The 22954-nt window shown below is 43.5% G+C and overlaps 1 protein-coding gene across 3 annotated transcripts in view; it reads left to right on the top strand.

Annotated features, from left to right (window-relative positions):
- The window catches only part of ATG2A (autophagy related 2A), a 114548-nt gene that overhangs the window by 633 nt on the left and 90961 nt on the right, over positions 1-22954 (top strand). For 2 of the 3 annotated variants that reach the window (XM_030217737.1, XM_030217735.1), the window contains exons 2-11: positions 8389-8551; positions 10266-10421; positions 11622-11724; positions 13994-14162; positions 14539-14712; positions 15420-15516; positions 16888-17049; positions 17648-17793; positions 18174-18261; positions 18660-18912. In XM_030217737.1, coding sequence (XP_030073597.1) covers positions 8389-8551; positions 10266-10421; positions 11622-11724; positions 13994-14162; positions 14539-14712; positions 15420-15516; positions 16888-17049; positions 17648-17793; positions 18174-18261; positions 18660-18912 — 1511 coding nt within the window. The remainder of the gene's footprint in view (positions 1-8388; positions 8552-10265; positions 10422-11621; positions 11725-13993; positions 14163-14538; positions 14713-15419; positions 15517-16887; positions 17050-17647; positions 17794-18173; positions 18262-18659; positions 18913-22954) is intronic. The other variant, XM_030217736.1, reaches the window with a different exon arrangement.

Below are 22954 nucleotides of genomic sequence, written 5' to 3'. Positions count from 1 at the left end.
TGGGGAAAAGGAGGGGAGAAGAGAGAGGCTTGGAGGAGAGTAGAGGTGAGATGAGAGAGAAGGGGGTTATGGACCTGGTAAATGGGGGAGAGGTCAGGATGGACAGAGAAAGGAGGGGAGACGAGAGAGGCCTGGGGGAGAGAGAGAAGGGAGATATGGACCTGGTAAATGGGGGAGAGGTCAGGATGGGGAGAAGAGAGAGGCTTGGGGGAGAGAGAGGGGGATATGGATCTGGTCAAAAGAGGAGAGGTCTGGAGGGGACAGCAATCCTTAATATTGAGGTGAAAGGGGAGATCGGGGATGAGAAATAAGGGGGGTATAGACCTCTGTGTTTATGTGAGAGACAGAACTGGATAATTACTCTTTGATTTATGGGTGGGATGAGGGAACTGGAGGTAGATCCACCCAGATATCTGGTGAAGGCAGGAGGAAGAAAAAAGGAGGAATATGTTGGATTCACATGGATAAGTAGGAGAGGAGAGAAACGGAGAGAGGAGGCGATATCTGCTTGAGTATCTTCAGACCCTTTCTTCATGCCTTTCAATATATTATTTGTCCACAATGCAGTAGTTCTGTTACATGCGTATGGTGTAACAGTTTCCTTTGATGATGATCCTCGGAAAAGTGTGACAGGGGCATCTGGGGTGGAATACAGCTGTAAATAGAGGTTGCTGAGCTTCCCCCAGGTATGTACTTAAGGGCAATAATACAGTTGATTCTTGGCTCAACGTGAATGAGAGATGATCGTGTCTGTGGGGCAGGATTAACGGCAAGATGGAGTCTGCTTCTCTTATTAACCAGGAATCCCACTGGATTCCCCAGGTCTCAGAATGCCCTAAGAGTAGGGGATATGGATTACTTAGGTAAATAAAATCAGACACCTAACTAGATGTGTAGCAACACAGGGAAGAAATGAAGTGTATGTTTTTGGTAGGGCACCTGCAGATTTCAGGTGGGGGTAGAGTAGGTTTGCACAATTTGTTTTGTAGCTTAGCTGTGACACATTGTTCTGCAATATTAACCTGTATTTGTGTGAGAGTGGTGTGATTCCTCAGGCTGTGGTTCTTACATACACTTAAACTTTTGTGGAATTGCCTATGCAGTGTGGCAGAAATATTCAGACAGGTTGACCAGTGAATGTAAACCATAAATAGATTATAGAGATGAACAGGGCCCATTAAGTCTACCTAAGCTGCCTGCAGCTCTGACTTCTTTATTATTATTATTTATTTAGATTTTGCACACACCTTTTTCAGTAGTAGCTCAAGGTGAGTTACATTCAGGTACACTGGATAGTTCTGTGTCCCAGGAGGGCTCACAATCTAAGTTTGTACCTGAGACAATGGCGGGTTAAGTGACTTGCCCAAGATCACAAGGAGCAGCAGTGGGATTTGAACCGGCCACCTCTGGATTGCAAAACCGGTTCTCTAACCACTAGGCCACTCCTGCAGCTTCTCTTGACTTTCAGATCTAGGGAAAAAGGATAGCTTAGGGTCAAACACATCCTAAGCTTTGGGATCTATAACTACTGTGGAGGAACTGAGTTTGAAACAAAGCAAAAAAAAAAAAAGGTATTTTTACCTAACAAATAGAGCAGGTGTTAGTAGAGAGCCATAGAGTAGCTGGAAGGGCTCATTTTCTGCCCTGTAAATGATTGCACTGTGATGAACAGGCATGGAATGCATCTGCATGCAGTGAGCACATTCTAGTGCTGAGGAAGAGCCGCAGAGAGGAAAGGTGTCATCGGGACCAGGAACATCCTTGTTTCTGACCTGTGCTGCCCTTCCCTCTCTTGATGAGAGGTTCCTGCTTAAGTGAAATGCCATTTGAATTAGTTTTTGTTATCGAGGCATCTTTCTGCCCTGGAGCCTTCATCACAGTGCCAAAATTGGCAGCAAGTAGAGCTTGATTAATTCTCAGCTTGACTGGTCTATCTGAATTATTATTTTTTTAAATGTCCACAAGAGCCACAGGACCAGAGATTGAGCTTTGAGTGTTTGCAGAGAGCAGCTTGTGGTTGCCTGGAGTATAAACAACATTTTTATTTCATGTGTGAGAGATCCTCCTGCAATTAGTGGAAACCTCGATAACTGGTTTGGCCACTTGTTTCCATTTCCTTTAGTTTTCAGTTTATGGTGACACCAAGTGTGACCCATTGGGTGGTGGGGAGTCCAAACCTTCATTTTTTTCCCCAGTAGGTTTTGGGAAAGAGAGTGTGTATGGCTTTTAGCTGTTGCCTAAATCCATTATTACAGTTTTGGTTTGTTTGGGTTTTTTTTTTTTTTTGGGGGGGGGGGGGGGGAGAGCAGGGTCTGGCACTTTCTTCTTGCTCTTTTTGGTTTCCAGAGGTGGAGCTGGGTTCACTTTGCAACCACCTGAGAATTCCTCCCACCCCCATTTTATAGGCCAGTTCACTTTAGTGTTGTCAGTAGAATGATGATCCTCAGTCGGGCCCTGCATCGACTCCTTCTGGAACCTTGTAGTCGTGGACCCTGAGCCTAGCCATTGGAGGAGAGGGGGTAATTGTATAAGTGGGTGCCTTCTTTTAGTCTCTCTGATGCCTCGTAGTGAGAACCTATTCCCTAACAGCATCTGGATGCCCAGATTTGGTTGTAGAATACTAGCATAACCCGGCATTGGCACAACTACAGTCCTAGACCTGATGTAGCTGCAGTCGCATAAATGTGACGGGGCGCATGTTAGTGACATTAAGTGGCAGCCCCTTCCATGCTTCACTTGCATATACATGCTATGTCACTTTTGCACGCTCTTACAGAATAGCACTTTCTACTTATTTCTATAATAGCTACTAGGCTCGTAGTCTGTTTTCGTACCTGAGGAAATAGAGGGTTAAGTGCAAAGTCACAAGGACCTGCTGTGGAAATCAAACCCAGTTCTCCAGGATCTCAGCTCACTGCATTAATCATTAGGCCAGTGGTTCCTAAACCTGGTCCTGGGGGCATCCCAACCAGTCAGGTTTTCAGGATGGCCTTAATGAATATCCATGAGAGAGATCTGCATGCAGACCTGTTCATGAATATTCATTGTGGATATCCTGAAAACCTGACTGGCTAGGGTGCCTCCGGGACCAGGTTTGGGAACCACTGCATTAGGCTACTTCTCAACTCCATTTAGTTGCCCTGCTGCCAGTTATACACGTAAGCATACACTTACCCCTGAAAGTGCTAGTATTCTGTATATTTACACATTCAAGCGATGCATAAATGCGAGTACCCAGTTATAGAATTACTCTTCAGGTGTTGCCATTGTGGGATGACAGGGACGCTTCCCTGGGGAATGAGTGCCGCCTCGGAAGTGAACCCAGGTTCATCCACATGGCAGTGCAGGCTGGCCATGATAAATCATCTTTGTGAAATTTTGTTGAGGGTCTGTCTTGTGCTTTTGATAGACACCCCTGGGAAATGCATTGATTGATAATAGATAATAGGATCTCCCTTTATTACCACATAGCATGGGGCTGTTTCAAGGAAAACTAGATCTGATCAGGGTTTATGCATGGAATCCTGATGGGGGATCAGCACTTAATCTGGATTTATGGTGTGGTATTTTCATTTGCTTCTTGCTGTTCAGCAGAGTAGGAATGGCGAAAGTGACCCTTTTGCATGTCAAGGAGCTGGAGGAGTCATGTGGAAAATAGATGTATGTCTCAAGGAGAAGGTCATTTGGCTAAATGATTTTACAAGGCTTTTGCACGCTTTCTCTCATAGGCCCTCCATAATGTTACAAGTGGCAGAACATTTTGTGTTCTGGTTCTTACAGGCCCAGATGGAACCCTTTAGCTTATCAAGGAGTCTTCTGTTCTCCAGTTTAGGGTTAGGGAAGGCCATAAGTATAGTCCCAAAATAAAAAGCTAGTAATTTTGCCGCTATCCTTGCATGGATATTAAGCTTAATGGCAGAACTGTACCTGGAACGCAGGCGTCCCTAAGCTGGTTTTCTTGTTTAACTCAAAAAACAAAAACGGGGAAATTTCAGCAAAAGAATTATTGTGACCACAATACCAAAATCAAGCTGAAAGTTGTAATTATATCTGACAGCAAAATATTCAAAGTATTAAAAATATAAATAAGGAGGAAAAAGACCTCAAAAGTCTGCCATGACACCTTATTTATAGATTTGTGTCAGCATTAGCTTGACTCCATTTCTATCATTGGTCATAAAAACCAACATAAACCAAAAAACATATGTTCAAAGCATCACCTTATTTTCATCTTAGCATATACAAAAAAAGCAGACACTTAGCTTGAATATAAAGCTCCTAGCAGGGATCTCTGTTTCACTTATATTGGGCTTCTTCAGGGAAACTAAGTGCGATAAAAGACTGTAAATCAGCAGGCCACCATATGTTTTTTAAATCTTGGCGTTTTTTTGTTTAAAGATGGCGTCTTCTACTAGCCTAGATGCTGGGATAGTGGAAGATGCCATCTTTAAGCAGGAAAAACACCAAGTTTTAAAATATGTGGTGGCCTGCTGATTTACAGTCTTTTCTGGTTATCACACTTAGTTCTTCTGAAGAAGCTTGATATAAGTGAAATGGAAATCCCAGTCAGGACCTTTTATATTCAAGCTAAGTGCCTGCTGCCAACTGTTGCCTGGTGGTTCAATGGCACCATGCCATAGCCCACTATTACAGTGAAGCTTTTTGATTCCGTAGTGAGTCCTGTATCAACCTTCCGCTACCTTGGAATTATTTGGGATTCTGCTTTATCATATTCTCCACGAATTTCTAATTTGGTAAAATCATGTTTCTGTGCCTTCCGTCAGTTGCGTAGTATTTGACATCTCTTCAGTCACAATGACTTCCACACTTTAATACTCTCATTCATTATATTGTTTACGCTGGTTTGCCCCGGTATTCCTTAAAAAAGCTCCAAACAGTTCAGAACAGTTCTATTGGGACTTTTGTCATGCCCATCGTTCCAATCACATAACTCATTTGCTTAAAACCCACCATTGGCTGCCTGTAGAGCAAAGGACTGTCTATAAAGTTGCATTACTCACCTTTAAAGCTTTCTGGACAGGGATTCCTGATTACTTGTCTAATCTTACTATACTTTACTCTCCTAATAGTCTTACGGTTCCTTAATGACCACCGTCATGTAGTGCTGAATCCAAAAGCAGCTCGTTATAACTCCTCGACGCACAGGTTTTTATTTTCTGGCTCCTTTTACCTGGAACAACCTACCCCTTTCTCTTCGTGCTAACTCAGCTGACCTCAAAACATGGCTATTCAAAGAAGCCTGTAGTACTCCTGATTGGCTTCTAGAACTGTCTGACATTGACCCATTTCTCCTGCCCTCTTTATTATCTTTTGTACCTTACCCTGAATTATTAACCCTTGTTAGTGCTTGTTTTGATTATTCAGAAGTAGGAGGATTTCTGTCCTATAATTTATGGAGTTCCTTTCTTGCTGTACGTTAGATTTGTAAACCGCTTTGCTCTGATTTCAGTTTGATCGGTATAGTAAAGTTTAATAAACTATATGCTAAGATGAAAATAAGATGATGGTTTGAACATACGTTTTTTGTGCTTGTAGATTATTAAAATATTAAGGAGGTTTTTTACGACCAGTGGTAGAAATGGAGTCAAGCTAACGATGACACAATGCTCTCTCTTGTTTCAGCCATAAAGTTAATGTGTCAGCTCTGGTTTGGGAGCGCCAGTCTTATGAAGTTGCATTTCCAGGAAGGAATGCATCCCTCCCAGATAGAGGGCACATGTGAGTGTACATGACAGCCTCTGTCTGGCTTTTTCAGGAAGTCTTGGCTTCCACTCCCTCTGTTTTGCCAGTTTGAAGACCTCGGGTTACTTTTCCAGCTACTGAAGTCCTCTTTTCACCACCTGTTGTCTACATGACTGACACACAGTGTGTGCTCCCTGGGAACCCGTGTGTGAAGCAAAGGAATGAAAGCAGAAACTGTTCTGCCTGGAGAGCTTACATCCCCCACCTCCTTGTGTTATCAGCAGTAAACTCAGGCAGACAGCTGCACGAAGCATCTGCAATGTACCAACTGTGAGGAGTCTTTAAATCAACTCATCATGCAGAGGTGTTTGTCCATACTTTTGGTGTTCTGTTCTCTTCTGGTTATCATCCCCTCCCCCTTTGTTCTGACAAGGTCTTTCTCCTGACTCCCATCTATCTGGCTGTCCTCAGCGTAGTAAATGACAGCAGATGAAGACCTGTGTGGTCCGTATAGTCTGCCCATAGCTTAACCATACAGTGTTATGTGAAGTTAACATACAAACAATATGCCTTTATATCCATCCTATACTATGCCTAGTTACTGGTTGAGCTAGCCTCAGATTCAAACAGTAACAATACCTGACAGAGTTACGTTATAAATGAATATGGACCGTAGAAGTCTCTCTGTATTATTCGTTTAACCAAAACTTCCTTTAAAAAGCACTTGTCCCACAACTGAGCCACTTATCTGAATCCAGGGGTTATCAAATGCTTGGATGGGTATGTTTTTGTTGCATTCTATTGCAAAAAGATCTGTTGCTGAAGATCCCCCAGTGCCCAAAGAGTTGTAATGCTACCAAATCCTTGAGTGACTACTTGTAAGGGTCTAGCCTTCTGCTTAAAGTGTTGGCAAGTTGATTGTCCTTACAGGTCCTTAGAGATTCTTGGCAACGTTTGAGGGATCTTGAACCACTTCGTTTATGTAAAACATTGCTATTTGGCTGGCTGGCCTGATGAGGATAGTTGGGTTGCTGACTCGATCTTTGAAGACCTGAAGGGCATAAAGCTCAAGGAGATTTATTAGAGACTGATCCCTTTTTGACTAAAGACCTTTCATTTGAACATGTACAAGTAAGCTCCCCATCCCCTAACAGAGGTGTCTGTTGTCATTGCAGCTTTTAAATAAGGGAATTGGACTAGGGTTTTGTGAACTAGATTCAATGGGTTTCACCACCACTGAACAGCAAGAGGGATTGGCTAATCTACTGCAAGTTTTGTGGATAATGGTTATTGCCTCTGGTTCCATCAAGCCACTAAAGAGGCCCCTATGAAGGTGCACTAATGGTAGAACAGAGACAACTGCAGCCATGTGACCTAAAAGTCTAGGTGGATTTCTGGCTGATGTGATCAAGGAGAAATTGAGTCTTTGTTGTGGTAATGGATTGTATTTGAGGGCCTGGGAGGAAAAGTTTGCCCTTTGATTGTATCTATGTGAGCTCCAGTGAACTGAATGATCTTAGTTGGTTGAAGATATGATTTTGAGATTAAGAAACCTAGAGCTTGTGAAATTTAGCATGCTGAATTTCTTCGTGGAGATTTGATTAGCAGGTTGTTGAGGTATAGGAATACAAATATTCCCATTTTGTGGAGATATGCAGTTAGGCATAGAAATGATAAGTAGTAGCAGCAGCTAGACACTTTGTAAATATCCTGGGGTGGCTGATGACGGACTAACAGGCAAGCACCTTGTATTGGTAATGCTGGTTTTGAAAGATAAACATGAGGTGTAGATAATGGCTTGGATCAATGGAAATGTGAATGTATGCTTCTTGAGATCTAGGGAGGCTAGCTAATGATTTTATCTTTAAAAGTAGCAGAATTGTGGATAGAGAGTTCATCTTGAGCCTTTCTTTGCACTCAAGGAAGTTTAGTTCCCTGAACGGTTTTTGGGGGTTAGAAATTACCAGGAATAAAATCCTTGGTTTTATTTGTAAGCTATATGCTCTATGGCTCCCACTATGAGCAGCACTTGAACTTCCTCAGCTATAGGAGGCAAGTGTTGACATGTGTGGGGGGGGGGGAGGGGTAAAACAAATTTTGTTTTGTAATGGAGTTTGATTCTGAAAACCCATTTGTCTGATAATTTTATGCCATTGTTCTCTGGAATAAGCTAGTTTTCCTCCTACTTCTGAATAATCAAAAGCAAAGGTTCCTCTTCGAATTAGATGATGTGGTAAACCAGGCCTTGACAAATTTTTCACTGAATCTTGGAGTTGGCTCAAATGTTTAAAGGAGCCAGCAACTGAAACCACTTTGTTTCTTTCCAACCCTATAACTAATGTCCTCTGTAAAATTGATATGTTTGTATGGGGGGGGGGGGGGGGGGGGTGAATCCCCTTCGAGATCAGCAGAGCCTGCCTTTGCCATCCCCTGTACCAGACTTAATGGGGAGAGAGGGAGGATTTCTGAGAAGAGTGATGATTGTATACAATGATACCTTGGCAGGGTAGGCCAGTCTGGGGGATTGTGTAGGTTTAGGGCATGTCTAGAAGGAGACAGAGCTCCCATTCACACACTTTCACTTGGCTATCCAGTCAGCAAGCACCCCTTCCTGCTGTGGTTCTTGGGTTCACCTTCTCCCACATTGTGGACTTGTTCTTATGTCTCTCTATCTCTGTCCTGCAGTCTGTGAATGAACAGCTGGATGCAGTGAATGCACCGTTGGAAATCGTGGATGGCTTCATTGGCAGCATCTCTGTCGCCATTCCCTGGTCCGCTCTGGTCACAGAGAACTGTGCTGTGGAGATCTCCGGGCTGCAGGTTACATGCCGGCCAAAATACCGTGGCTGTGAGTACAACACTGAGCCCTACTACAGAAAAAACTTCTGAAATCTTGGTCTTTGAGGGCCACGGATGAGCCTGGCTTCTAGAAAAACTGAAATATGTAAATTGACCATAGTCGTTTTATTATATTTGATATACCACCTTATCTGATGAGAAGATCCAGGTGGTGTACAATAAAAATAACATGTAAAGAAAAGAATACTAGTTCATAAATAGGATAGTACACAGACATACAAGAGCAAACAAATCCACAATCGGTATCTTTTTGTCATTTGCTGCAATCAAGCAAATAACCCTAAAACTAGACCTATCTGCAGCCCTCAAGGCTCAAAATTTGGGCCTCCTGCTGTCTGCAATGAGATTTTTAACTTCTATAAGTTTTGGCAACTGCTGGTGCAGTGCAAAGATATGCAAGAGGAAGCACCCAAGATTTAGAAAGAAATCAGCACAATGGAAGGGGCCAATCCTGCTGCTTCAGTTTGCATATCTCTGCCACTGAATAACAAATGACAGGAAATGTGCTCAGTTCTCAGATACTTGCTTTATCAGTGTTCTCAAACGGTTTCCACCCCCTGATCTTATGTGTGTGTGTGTATTGTAAGCTGTGTTGATATTTGTTGACAGGCAGTATATCAAGTAAAATGAATTATGTCATTATGAGCACTACAAGAGTTTCAAAGAATGGAAATATACATAGTGCTAGTTTGTGTATAATTGGATGGTACCCACAAAACATTTGCAGTGGCTTCATTGTTTGCCCCAATTTAGAGTCTTCTGCTCATTCCCTTTTGTCTTCTCTCCTCCCACTCCCACCCCCACCCAACTTCGCTTTCTCTTTGCTTGCCTTCCCAGCCCCTGCTGAGTGCTTACACTGCAGCCCTTTCTGTAATCCAAATAGTTTGGGGTGCTGCGGCTCATTGAGCTCTCATGGCTCTACTGTTTGGCTTTCCTTTTTTTTAAGGAATGCTTCCAGGTCCATGTGCATGCTTGGAGGGGGGAGGGGAGAATAAGGGGGCATAGGAGCGTACCATCCAGTGGTAGTAGACAGCCTGTCCCTTCATCCACTATTGCAGATGTAAATGTTTTAACCTTTTCTGTTATCAAGACACAGCATTAACCATGTACACTTATCACAAAAGTTTCTTTAATGTAAAACATAAGGCATTTTTACTTTTACATTTCATAAGTGTACAAGTATAGTCAGTGGTAAAGATTGACCTGCTGAACAGGTCTGAGACATTTTCAGTGGAAATTAGGGAGTGGAGTTGAAAATAGGAACTAGTGGTGCTGTAGTAAATTTTAAGGGGTAACTTTTATTAACTGATACTAGAAATTCTTGTAGTCGGCATTATCTAAATAAGAAGATAAAAATAACTTTTGTGAGTCCTCGTTACTTTTTTCAGTTTTTCCAACATGTCTTCGTTTCTTACCTTAGAGAAAAAACAGAAAAAGAGCTTTCTTTTCCAAATTTTCTGTTTGAATTTGTTGTGGGTCCTCACATTTCTCATAAGCCCACTGAAATAATATAACAGCATGCGTTACATCTCCAAGGTAGCTGTGTAAGTAGGAATAACAAGTGAACTGCTTCTATTTGTGTCTGCAGTGTCCTCACCCATTAGTCAATATTGTCACCTTCATGTGTGCTGGATTGGTGGTTAAAATGCTACGCTTTGCTCTTCTTTTCATGTGCTGCCCTTGACTGGTGACTGTTTTGCCAGATGTCCAAGGTATAGAGTCCCAGAGCTGGTCTTCGTGCATGACCACTAGCATGCAGCTAGCACAGGAGTGCCTGAAGGAGCAGTCGGAAGGGCCTGAGGAGGAGCCCCCGCAGCCCCTGGAAGGGCTGGAAATGTTTGCACAAACCATTGAGACTGGTGAGCCTATTTTCTAAAGCACTTTGTTGTGACTACTTTTTAGTGCTGCCTGTTCTTCTGTTCATGTTCCACCATCCTTCCTTGTACTTTGTTCAAACTGTTCTTGTATGGAGCCAAGGCAGGAGTTCTAGTATAAAGGTGCACAGGGTGACTAAGAATGCGAGTCTCCCAGAGATGTAGAGAGTTGGAAAGCAAGCAAACGTATCAGTTGAGTATAGCAGGCTTGCTTGGTGTGAGCCATAGCAGGCTGGAAGGAGGTCAGCATTTATTTGAAATATATGAAGTCAGCATGGGCTTGGGATTTTAGCCAGAAATGCTCCACAGAGCAGGCACGGGAACCTAGGAAGAGGATTCTGGAGGTGAGCCAAGGCTGGGGTTGGTATGTTTTTACAGGACAGGGAAGGGGAGAAGTAAGGGTGTCCAAAGCAGAGGAGAGTATAGTGTTTCATAAGAAGAAGCTGCTTTGTCAGCAGACTCTTTGCAACATAATGGAGAAGAGGAGAGGTGAAACAGGCATGGAGATGATCTAAAGGTCAACAGCATGAAAATTTCCAGAAGGTGTTGGTAGTGACTGCATGAGTCTGTGGTGTGGTGTGGTGGTGGGTGGGGGGGGGGGGGGAGGGAGAGGTTATGCAGTTATTGCATGATGGTCAGATGAGGAAGAAGTGAGATGCAGAAGTCTGAGAAGCAGCATTTGGAGGAAAGGTTGTATTGATACAGAGGGGCAGTAGTGTAGAGTCAAAGTTTAAGGTGAGGAGCTCTGAAGCATGAGTCAGATGAGACACCAGCAAGGAAATTAATGTCCCTAAGAATGAAGAAAAGAAGGGGAAAGATGGTTCAAGAAAGAAAGGAAAACTAGGAGTTGAAATTGTTGAGAAAAATGGGGAGGATTTATCAAGTAGATGAAGAATTACAGCTACCTGGAGGTGGAGTGGGGAAAGTAGGTGGATGGAGAGGACCCCAAAGGAAGTAAACGAGTGGGACTAAAGTGGGAAAAGGGGCTGAAGCCTACAGGTGAGGGAGATCAGCAGTCCAGCACCACCTCTGGCCTAGCACGCATGGAGTGCGGGAGGAAGGAAAACCTCTATGACTGAGGGAAGCACCTGAAGCAGAGTCATAGCAGAAAATCAAGTCTTGATATGAGAGAGAATGTAGGCAGGATTACTGAAAATAACTCACCTTGTATCTTTGCTTCTGTAGTGCTACGAAGAATCCGCGTGACCTTCCTGGACACCATCATCCGAGTGGAGCACACACCAGATGGCTGTCAGAATGGGCTCGCCCTAGAAGTGCACATTAAAAGGTCAGATTTTTGGTAGTGTATTTTAGTTTGACCTAGCAGTTCTCTTCTGCTTTGCTTCAGTCTTCACCGAGGAAGATTTGGGTGGGATACCGGTGTCGGAAATGGTATTTCAAGCGGACGAGTCGGAGAAACTTACTGACTTCACGGTAAACCTGGAGGACGTAATGGGGCAGTTCGGCAAACTGAAGAGTAGCAAATCTCCTGGACCGAATGGTATTCACCCTAGAGTACTGATAGAACTGAAAAATGAGCTTGCGGAGCTACTGCTAGTGATATGCAACTTATCCTTAAAATCGAGCGTGGTACCGGAAGATTGGAGGGTGGCCAATGTAACACCCATTTTTAAAAAAGGCTCCAGGGGAGATCCGGGAAATTATAGACCGGTGAGTCTGACGTCGGTGCCGGGGAAAATGGTAGAGACTATTATCAAAAACAAAATTACAGAGCACATCCGAGGACATGGATTACTGAGACCAAGTCAGCACGGCTTTTGTGTGGGGAAATCGTGCCTGACCAATTTACTTAAATTCTTTGAAGGAATAAAAACAAACATGTGGACAAAGGGGAGCCGGTTGATATTGTGTATCTGGATTTTCAAAAGGCGTTTGACAAGGTACCTCATGAAAGGCTACAGAGGAAATTGGAGGGTCATGGGATAGGAGGAAATGTCCTATTGTGGATTAAAAACTGGTTGAAGGATAGGAAACAGAGAGTGGGGTTAAATGGGCAGTATTCACAATGGAGAAGGGTAGTTAGTGGGGTTCCTCGGGGGTCTGTGCTAGGACTGCTGCTTTTTAATATATTTATAAATGATTTAGAGATGGGAGTAACTAGCGAGGTAATTAAATTTGCTGATGACACAAAGTTATTCAAAGTCGTTAACTCGCGACAGGATTGTGAAAAATTACAAGAGGACCTTACGAGACTGGGAGACTTGGCGGCTAAATGGCAGATGATGTTTAATGTGAGCAAGTGCAAGGTGATGCATGTGGGAAAAAAGAACCCGAATTATAGCTACGTCATGCAAGGTTCCACGTTGGGAGTTACAGACCAAGAAAGAGATCTGGGTATCGTCGTCGATAACACACTGAAACCTTCTGCTCAGTGTGCTGCTGTGGCTAGGAAAGCGAATAGAATGTTGGGTATTATTAGGAAAGGTATGGAAAACAGGTGTGAGGATGTTATAATGCCGTTGTATTGCTCCATGGTGCGACCGCACCTTGAGTATTGTGTTCAATTCTGGTCGCCGCATCTCAAGAAAGATATAGTAGAATTGGAAAAGGTGCAGCGAAGGGCGACTAAAATGATAGCGGGGATGGGACGACTTCCCTATGAAGAAAGACTAAGGAGGCTAGGGCTATTCAGCTTGGAGAAGAGACGGCTGAGGGGAGACATGATAGAGGTATATAAAATAATGAGTGGAGTGGAACAGGTGGATGTGAAGCGTCTGTTCACGCTTTCCAAAAATACTAGGACTAGGGGGCATGCGATTAAACTACAGTGTAGTAAATTCAAAACAAATCGGAGAAAATGTTTCTTCACCCAACGTGTAATTAAACTCTGGAATTCATTGCCGGAAAATGTGGTGAAGGCGGTTAGCTTAGCAGAGTTTAAAAAGGGGTTGGACGGTTTCCTAAAGGACAAATCCATAAACCGTTACATAAGTCCCTAGTGGACTCGCAAACTAAGGTTTGTTTTTCTTTTGTACAGGGATAATTGAGGGTTAAGTGACTTGCCCGGGGTCACAAGGAGCCACAGTGGGAATTGAACTCAGTTCCTCCTCAGATTCTCAATCCACTGCACTAATCATTAGGTTACTCCTCCACTCCATGTTTATTGATGCTCACTCGGGGAAGCGGTGGCTTTCTCAAGCTTGGACTTCCTCTGAGGAACTTGTTCATATCCTTTATTTTTTTCAAAGCCAGCAGTGTCCACTGCATTTCACCACTGGAAGGTTGACTCTAACTACAGAATTGCTTCTGCCACACCAGGTGATGCTCCCCTTACAGGTGATCTGTCCACCAGTGGATAAAGTTCCTTAGCAGTCTCTAACAAAGTGTTGAAAGGTTATTCAATTATATTATTACAAAGGGGTCAGATAAAAATCTTCAAACTAACTGTCTACAGTTTACCTGCATATTTATAAATTCTGGAAGCTGTTGAGGAACAAATTTACTGACCAACAGACAAACCTGGCTTAATGGGAATGAACCACTTCAAAGGGAGGTCCAGATGAAGACCTGATCTTGTTCCTGTCTTTGGATCATAGGTTGGATTACTGTGATGAGGCAGTGAAAGACTCAAACCAGGTCTTCCCAGTGGACATCCACCAGCTGCCTGCCTTCGTCCACAAAGTGCTGCAGCTGAGCGGGGTCTCGCTGTTTTACGAACAGTTCCCTGACAAGCGGCCTACTCCCTCCTCTTCTCCTGTCCCTCAGGTAAGCACACAGGCTTGAGCAATTGTGCCATCAGAGCAAAAATTAAATAAACGAATTGAGTGAAATCTGAACTGGCATCATCTGGGGCTGAAGTACTCTGTCCCCTGAGGATGGAGGGTAAAACCACCCTGTGCTGGGGAGGGGTGGGGGCAGCAGCAGGCCCTGAGTTCTTGAATTTCATACGCTGAATCATCTTTGTTAGAGAGGACAGTCTGCGTCCTGCCTCTTGAGCTGCCCTGTGCAGTGTGTGTGTGTGTGTGTGGGGGGGGGGGGGGGGGGGGGGGTGATCTGTGGGGTCCTGTACCAGAGCAAGCAGGCACTGAGATCTCATGCGCTGTTCCTTAAATCATCAATGTTCACTTCGTCTGTCTTCTAGGAAATGGAGATGTCCTCCTGCTCTGCCAGTGAATGTCCTTCTGTACATATAGAGTCTCCCAGCCAGCCTGAGGAGACCCCTTCCCCCTCTCAGCTGCTGCAGATTGGAAGCTGCTCTGGCCATATGGAAATGACAGTAAAACTGAAGCAAAATGAAGCATTCCCAGGACCGAAGGTTGGAGCAATGAGGGAACTGTAGAAGCCATCCAGTGGGCTTAATTTTGTGTGTTCATTTAGCACCTGAGTCCAGGAGTCGCATCACTGACTGTGAAAAGCTGGCTGCTGGACAGGCCTCCAACTACTGAATGGCAGCAGGGAGGGTAGATTTCAGCCAGCCATCCTATGATAGTTTAGTTTACTGGCTTAGGTTGCAGTTTTCATGGCACTGTTGCTAGATGTGGGCAAAGCCCTGCCTCAGAGAGTAAGTACCAGCTGAATAGGAGGAAGGAGATTTAGGAATACAATGTTAACCTGCATCTTCCCTGATTTGCTAGCCCCTTTGTGTGTATGGTGGTGGTGGGGGGGGGGGGGGGGGGAGGAGGGAGTTTTAAGTAGATACTACTAATACTACTTAGTATTTCTGTAGTGCTACTAGATACAAACTATATGCAGGTACTTCTGTTGCTAGTGGGCTCACAATCTGTTTTTGTACCTGGAGCAATGGAGGATTAAGTGACTTTTGCCCAGAGTCACAAGAAGCTGCAGTGAGAATCGAACCCAGTTCTCCAGGATCTCAGCTCACTGCACTAGCCATTAGTTTATTCCTGCACCATTCTGTCTCGCTCCACAGTCCAGTGATGCCTCTGCTCTTTCTCTCTTTTTGGCTCATGGTATGACCTTTAAGTAATCTCTGACTTTTTGTCCTTCTTCTGACCTTGGCAGCTGGAGGTAGATGGGAAGATGGGATCCTTACACTTGCTGCTGTCTCTGAAACAGATGGTCTACCTGCAGGACCTGCTCAGCGCCCTCTGTATTTCAGGTGAGTTCAGGCATAGACCCTTCGATCTTCCAGTGCATGTCCGTACACCACCTTGGACAAGACCAGATGAGCTTTTTTTTTTTTTCAGGGCTTTGCTTAACAGTCAATGACCCCCACTAGAAATCTCTTTCTTACAAAGAGAATATTGAGTTTTAAACTGATGGTCTTGCAAGAAACCTTTACACACTGCTGTTTAGTGAATTGTGCATTGGGGTCTGTGGTGGCAGAGGCACATTATATAGTAGTGGTGTTAATCCACACCAGCTGAAGAGTGGACATGGGGAGGAAGGAGTTTTAAAATGTACCAATGTAAGAAAAAAATACTGGAACAGAAAGGGCACTTCACAGTAAAATCAAAAAGGCATCAATAAAGCCAAAAGGTATACAAGTGGGATATTTTGACCAATCTCACCAGCTCTACTGCTATAAGTGCATGGATTTTGCTAGTGGTTTGTTCTGAGCTGTGAAAATTCAATTTTGCTCATTTCCTTCAATGACCAGTAAGTAGGGGATATTTTAGGACTCCCCACTATGTAGTGCATGTATCTGGTTCAGCTTTTACGAAGTTTAATAAGGCACAGCTGAATTCTGTCCTGACTTTTGTTCTTTTCAGTAAGGCTCTCCTTATGTGTCACAATAGATCTAGGTAAAGGATTTAGGCATCTAGATTTGCATAAACAAATTTTTTTCCCTGCCATCAAGGTCTGGATGAACAGCTAGATTTAACCATTGATCTTTTCCCTGAGTGCTAAAGTTTTACCCACAGGTTCTGGGTGATTTAAATTAGGCAGCTAGCATTAATTTTCGGTGCTGCCCCCCTAACTTCACCCAGATCACTCTCCATTCCTCCCAGTTTGTCAGAGTAGGATGGGAGAAGGCTATCATCTGAACTAGATCTCTATTATACTTCCCTAATCCTCAGCTGGCACTCTTCACAAGTTTCCAAATGAGCCAGCCAATGGACATGCTCTTTCCTGTTTGGCTTCATTGTTGTCCTGATACTGCTGCTTCTCCTTAGGATTAACAACACCACTACAGTTTGAAGGAGAGGAATCCGCTGGAATTTATTTATTTTTGTTGTATGTCCTCTTTAAAAAGGACTGTTTGGCACTGATCAGCGCTGAGCAACTAAGTTTTGACCGAGTATCCCCACCTGCATTGAGCTGCTCTAAATTTCACTGGTCAAAGTTTGACCAGCTAGATCTAAGAAAATTTTCAGCTGAACCTAACAAGTGGTTAAAACCTTGAATTTGGTTTTCTTGGCTGCTCAAGGGTTGTCTTGAAAATTGACCTGTGGTATTGTGTGGTATGGATGACTGTGGTGAACCAGATCTTTGACATTACTGTGAGCATCCGGATTTTTCCTTACAGAAGTGCATGGACTGAAGGAAGCGATTAATAAGAGCCGACCCCTGCACTCTGAGGACCTGAAGCTGATTGAGCAGGACTTGAGCCAGCAGTTATACATGGGGCCTGATCGGAACCTGACAGATGATTATGAACTGCAGACGCTATCGGGCCTAGAGAATGGAGGTGCACAGCTAATCAATATCCTTACATCAGAGGATAGTTAAGTTGGAGGGAGGGGCTGCTGTACTGATAAGTAGAATTACTCTGATGCATGTAATCATGATGAGACTGCTTACGATTAGGTAAAATCTGTATGTTCTTTGTTCTGACAGTATTTTGAAATATAAGAGGACAGATAAGAAAGGGCACCTAAGAATAAGAGGCTAATGCAATATGAGAAAATATGGAATTCTTATAAGATGTGCAATAAAAGGAGAAGGGATTATGATAGAGAGAACAGGTGGGTTCCTTAAGGTTGATGGGTTGGGGGGGGGGGGAGGACAGAGAGTTGGGGTGTATGTTGTAAAACAGTTCAGACTTACTGAAGAAACAATGGTGGGTCAGTAATATGTATTGTGGCTGAAGCTAAATTACCCCCCCCCCCAAAAAAAAAAAAAAATCAAACAAATGGAACCAAAAAAACTTCAGTCAAAGATTCTGCCAATGTTTTAGATGCTCCGATGTACGCAGATTTGATTGCAGGAGATGTCATGTCTTTTTGCAGTTTGTGATGCCTTTTTCTCTCCCTTTCTTTCCTAATATCCCTCCCTCCCCCCTTCAGTAGAGATGTTCTTCTCCATGGCACCCATGACGAGCAGTGTAACCTCTGTCCGCTCCCTCAGTGATCTATCTGACGTTGACCCAAACACCTCTATCTATAGTGACAACAGCACTGGCCAACTGCAGCCATCTTCCTTGGCCCCCGGGGTAAGCCTGCCATGCACTCTTCCCCCCCCCCCCCTTTTTTTTTTTGCAGAATGTAGAGGAAGGGGGACTGTGAGGGACTGCTGTGTACAAAAGGAGGGGGGAGCTGTGATTATCCTACAGATTTGGCACATCTCTATGGTGGGAGTGCTAAAGAATATGTTTCTAGCTGCAGCCAGGCAGCCAATCAAGAGAGCTGTTTTTGTAATAGGTCTTCCCTTTATTTGGCCCCCTGTTTCTGCTTGCAGAAAATGCAACCTGCCCTTGGTTTGGTTCTTTTTTTTCTTTATAAATCGCTTTGATACTTTTGTTAATGGCAGTAGGTTAAATATTCTAAAAAAAAGTAATTCTGTTTGACTGAATTGCTCATCTTTCTCTCTCAGATACCTCGGCTACCTTTGAGCGCCCCCTGGCGGCACAGCAGACCCTATTTTGCAACTGCCCACCCAAACCTGCAGAATATGAAGGAAGGTAGGTGATGTGATCTAAACTGACCTCCAGGGGCATGTCCCAATCCCAGGCAACAAACCTCTTGTGCAGTTTCATGAACAATATCAGGTAGTAGGAAAGTGAAGTAGCCTAAAGGGTTAGAGCTGTGGGCGAAGAAACACGGAAGCAAGGGTTCAAATCCTGCTGCTGCTGCTCCTCATTGTGATCTTGCACGAGTCACTTAACCCGCCATTGCCGCAGACACAAATTTAGATTGTAAACCCTCTGAGGACAGGATAATACTTACTGTACCTGAATGTAACTCACCTTGAGCTACTGACGAAAAAGGCATACACTAAATCTGAAATCCCTCCCCCCTCTTCATAGTTCATTGGAGGAAATATAGTTCCTTTTATGTAAACCACAATTGTCTGTTTCAGGAAAAGCATCCCAGCCTTCACCACCGCTAGAGACTCTACGACCAGAGATGCTGCTGAAGATCACTCTAGGTGGTCTCACTCTGACTGTATTGCACCTTTGCCCCTTTGCCGGCCCCTCCAAGCTACCATCAGCAGAACTCAACCAGCATTTTTTCACCGAACTCACCTACTTCAAGGACTCAGCCTTCAGTGGCAGAGACTTTGAGCACTTGCGGCAGCGGTTCCAGAAGGCCTGTCCGCTCAGCCACATCAGGTATGAGACTATGGCTTATGCCCGTAGAAGCTCGAAAGTTTGTTCAAGACCACACACATATTAGAGTCAGGCCTTGAGCATTTATATTTCAATCTGTTTGTTAATTCGGTAGCAAATGAGATACATAAAGAGTTCAGAGGTATATCAATCAGAATGTTCTGCGGAGACATTCAGGATCCATCCCCTCCCCATGCCCCCCCTCCCAATTCTCATACTTCTCTTGTTACTGAATATTATAATGCAGAAGCGATTATGAGTCATAAGTCAAAAAATTGTTCATAAATGAAGCTCATTAAGGACCAGACTGTGCTTTAGGTGAAAGATCTTGAATATAATCCTATATGGTCCAAAATCGTTTCTTCCTTTTCTCTGAGGCAAGTGTCTCTAGCTTCCAATATGAAAAGATTATGAAAGGCATTACTCCAATGCCAATATGATGGTGTTCCTTTAACCAGTATTGTAGAAGACATTTCTTCCCTACTATACTGCCTTTGCATAACAAGACCTAACCTTCCTTGCCTAACGGACCACAATCTGTCAGTTTACCAGAAGGTACAGTAGATTTATGTATGTAAAATGCAACCAGTATACTTTCCCAAAATAGAGAAAATCTACATAGCCAAAAATGCATGAGATGAAGTATTTCAACAGCCCCACATTTAATACAAATAGTAGAAAGAGGTCATCCAGCATGATATGCTTGCACTTGGGGGGGGGGGGGGGGGGGGGGGGGAAGGCTCTACTTAAAATATGGAATTGACATTTCTGTAACGAGCACTGTGTATCATTGTGGGAGTCTGTTTTATCGCTCTAGCCATATCAATGGGTTGCAGTCAAATCCCCTAGTTTGGTATTCCATTTATGAACTAAATCAACATGAGTTTTTTGCTTGGATCAATCTTACAGAGTGATCTATGTAAGGAGGAGGCAAACATACAATTATCTATGTCATTAACCAAAAAAATGAAGCTTATACTTTACAATCATAATAAACTGTCCCTATTATAATGCTTGTATGTAATGGGCCATTTGCATGTAAGTAAAGAGATCTTGGACCAACGCATCGGGTCCAAGATCAAATTTGTAAAAGGTTGCATTTTTCCATTGGCCTTCAAAAAAGAAAAGACATAAACATATCATATATCCTATCTAAAAGTCTCGCCATCTAGACTGGGGAGTCCAAATTCCCACTAATTGGTTAAAAAAAATTAAAATCTGTGGGAGATACCTGTCTATACCATAAGCACCCTCCAGTCATCCCTTGGCGGCCTTAAAAGAACGTTGTTGAAAGATGTGTGAAATCTTACCAGAGGGAGCCTGTAGTAAATAGTGTGGGTGTATTGGTGTGAATAGTTTGTTTTCCATCCCCCGTAGTGTATAATCCTGTAAACACCCAGTCTCTGTTTTGTCATAATAGACTAGTTAAATTATAAAGAATTGGGAAGTCCAAGATCTCCCCTTTCCCAATTCCCAAAGAGATATTCCAGCTTTACTTTAGACTCCCCCCCAATAAAACTTCTAGTTCTTTATGTTGAAATCATTTTTATTATTATCACCAAAGAACATCTGAAACAGTAATAGATGATTATCAACACCCCTTCACCCCCACCCCCACACTCTTTATGTTTTAGAAACTGAAACAATAAGTGGATCACTGTGAGGAAAGCTCAGTTCTATTGATTCAAAAGTCTGCTACATGCCACAGGCTGTAATGTGTCCCAAAATTGCTCCCAAGTCTGTTGAAAATGCCTACCTTCTCTGGAAGAGATATCTATAATTCCACAACGCTCCAGTTTTAATAGGTCTATTGTGTGTACGCCACATACTCACTGTCGGAGCAAAGGTCTCTTGCCAACACAGCAAAATTACTTTTTTCCCCATTAGGACACCTCTTTGGAGACAATGTCGGAAGCCTGGATGAGCAGGTTTAGAATATTTACATATATCAAACAGAATCAAAGGGTACAGTTCCACTCTGCGGCCTTCATAGATGTGTAGTGCCATTAGTAGTTGTAGCCAAAATTGTAGAATCTGAAAGCAGGTCAAAAACATATAGCTAAGTGTAGCTGCATCTCCCTGTCACTTTGGGCACGCCCCGGATGAGCCAAATATTGCTCTATAGGCTCGAACAGGAGAGATGTACAAGCATAATGCAAACTTAAATTCAGTTCCCGGTAACGTGCAAAAGGGGAACTGCTCAAGAGACTCAAAACATGCTGTCTGAATTGTACCTCAGTCAGATCTGCGGGAAGTTCATCCACCCATTTTCTCAAAAACATCTTGTAATCTAGATCCTCAGTAGAATCCAGCAAATATCTATGATGGTATATCAGGGGTAGTTCATTTTGTGATCCTAATATGAGAGCAGTGTTAAAGGTATCGTGTACATCTTCACAGAGATTAATCCAGTTTAGAGTTGCAACATAGTGCTGTAGTTACATATAGGCAAAGAAGTCTGAAGGCAGTAATGCAAAGACTTGTTGTAACTCTGCAAAGGATTTTACCTTCCCGTCCTCATTAAGGCGTTGAAACAAGTAGTGAATCCCCAAGCTCCTCCAGCGATGGAACGCCGGAGAGGACGTGCCCGTCGGGAAATCGGGGTTTCAAACTAGTGTCATATAAGGTGTAGCCACCGCTGAAAAGTTATGGTGCCTGCACAGCCATCTCCAGGCTGCTCTCGCTGAAAGAAAAATTGGGTTATGACTCAACACCGGGTCTGTTTTACCAGGAATCGTATGTAGCAGCCAACTGATATGTGCTGTGGGAGACGATATAGACTCTATAGCAGTAGCTGAGAAAGTTTGCATATCCGTTAACCAGTCTCGTATATGTCTCATGGAACATGATACTTTCAAGTACCGTATATTTAGGAGCCCTAGACCCCCATGTGCTTTAGGTTTTTGTAGTATCGAAAGCGGAAGTCTGGGTCGCCTTCCCCTCCATAGAAAGCCTTGAATCATTTTGTTCAACAGGCGTTCTTCCTTTCTTTTCAGAAATAATGGTAACATCTGAAACATATATAACCAATTTTAATTTTTTGTTACATCATATTAATCAAAGAGATACGTCCCAGTAAGGAAAGGGGATAGGTGTCTCAGAGTTGTAACAAAGTCTTAGTGTCTGCCAATAAAGAGAGTACATTCTTACCATATAGCCTAGTCAAGTCATACGGAAAAGTGACTCCTAAATATTTGAAATGACGGGCAGCCCACTGTAAATGAAATTGCCCTCTCCAATGAAGTTGTGTATCGAAGGGTAATGGCAGGGCTAGGGATTTAGATAAATTCAATTGAAAACCAAAGATTGTCCCCTAGCATTCCACCATCTGAAGTAAATGAGTAAGAGAATGTTGAGGCTCGCTGAAAATGAGAAGTAAATCATCTGCATAGGCTAGAACTTTTACACAGTGGTGTTGGATTTTTACTCCCCGTATATTAGGGTTTGCTCGAATCATGCACAAAAGTGGTTCTATTGAAAGGAGAAATAGCAGTGGCGACAGAGGGCATCCCTGCCTGGTTCCCCGACCAATGGCAAAGTCTGCTGTTCTAATTCCATTCACTAAAAGTGCAGCCCAAGGGCAAGAATATAATGTTTGATCCGCTCGCAGGAACCAGCCTTGGAGGCCACCCAGTGCAGGATGGCAAACACAAAGGGCCACAAAACATGGTCAAAGGCTCGCCACTACATAAGCTGCCACCTTGCGGCCCCCCCAACATGGCCAGTATAAGCCTGCGGACATTAACCACCGACTGGCGCCCTTGCACAAAGCCAACCTGATCATCCATTATCAAGCCAGGCAGTAGGGGGGCCAGACAAACCGCCAAGACCCGAGACAGCAATTTTATGTCCACATTTATCAAAGAAGTTGGCTGGTAAGAGCCAGGTTGGACGGACTCGCATTCCGGCTTCGATATGAGACTAATCAGAGTAGTGTTAGCATGTAAAAGAGAGCTTCCTTTTTTCTATCACTGTGTTGTAAAAGTCTAATAACGAGCCCATGATTTGACTCTGTAAGTGTTTATAAAACTTGCCTGTAAACCCG

The sequence above is a fragment of the Microcaecilia unicolor genome, chromosome 11 (assembly GCF_901765095.1).
Source record: "Microcaecilia unicolor chromosome 11, aMicUni1.1, whole genome shotgun sequence".
In the NCBI taxonomy this organism is placed as follows: Eukaryota; Metazoa; Chordata; class Amphibia; order Gymnophiona; family Siphonopidae; genus Microcaecilia; species Microcaecilia unicolor.
This window is presented reverse-complemented; position numbering and strand designations above follow the sequence as displayed.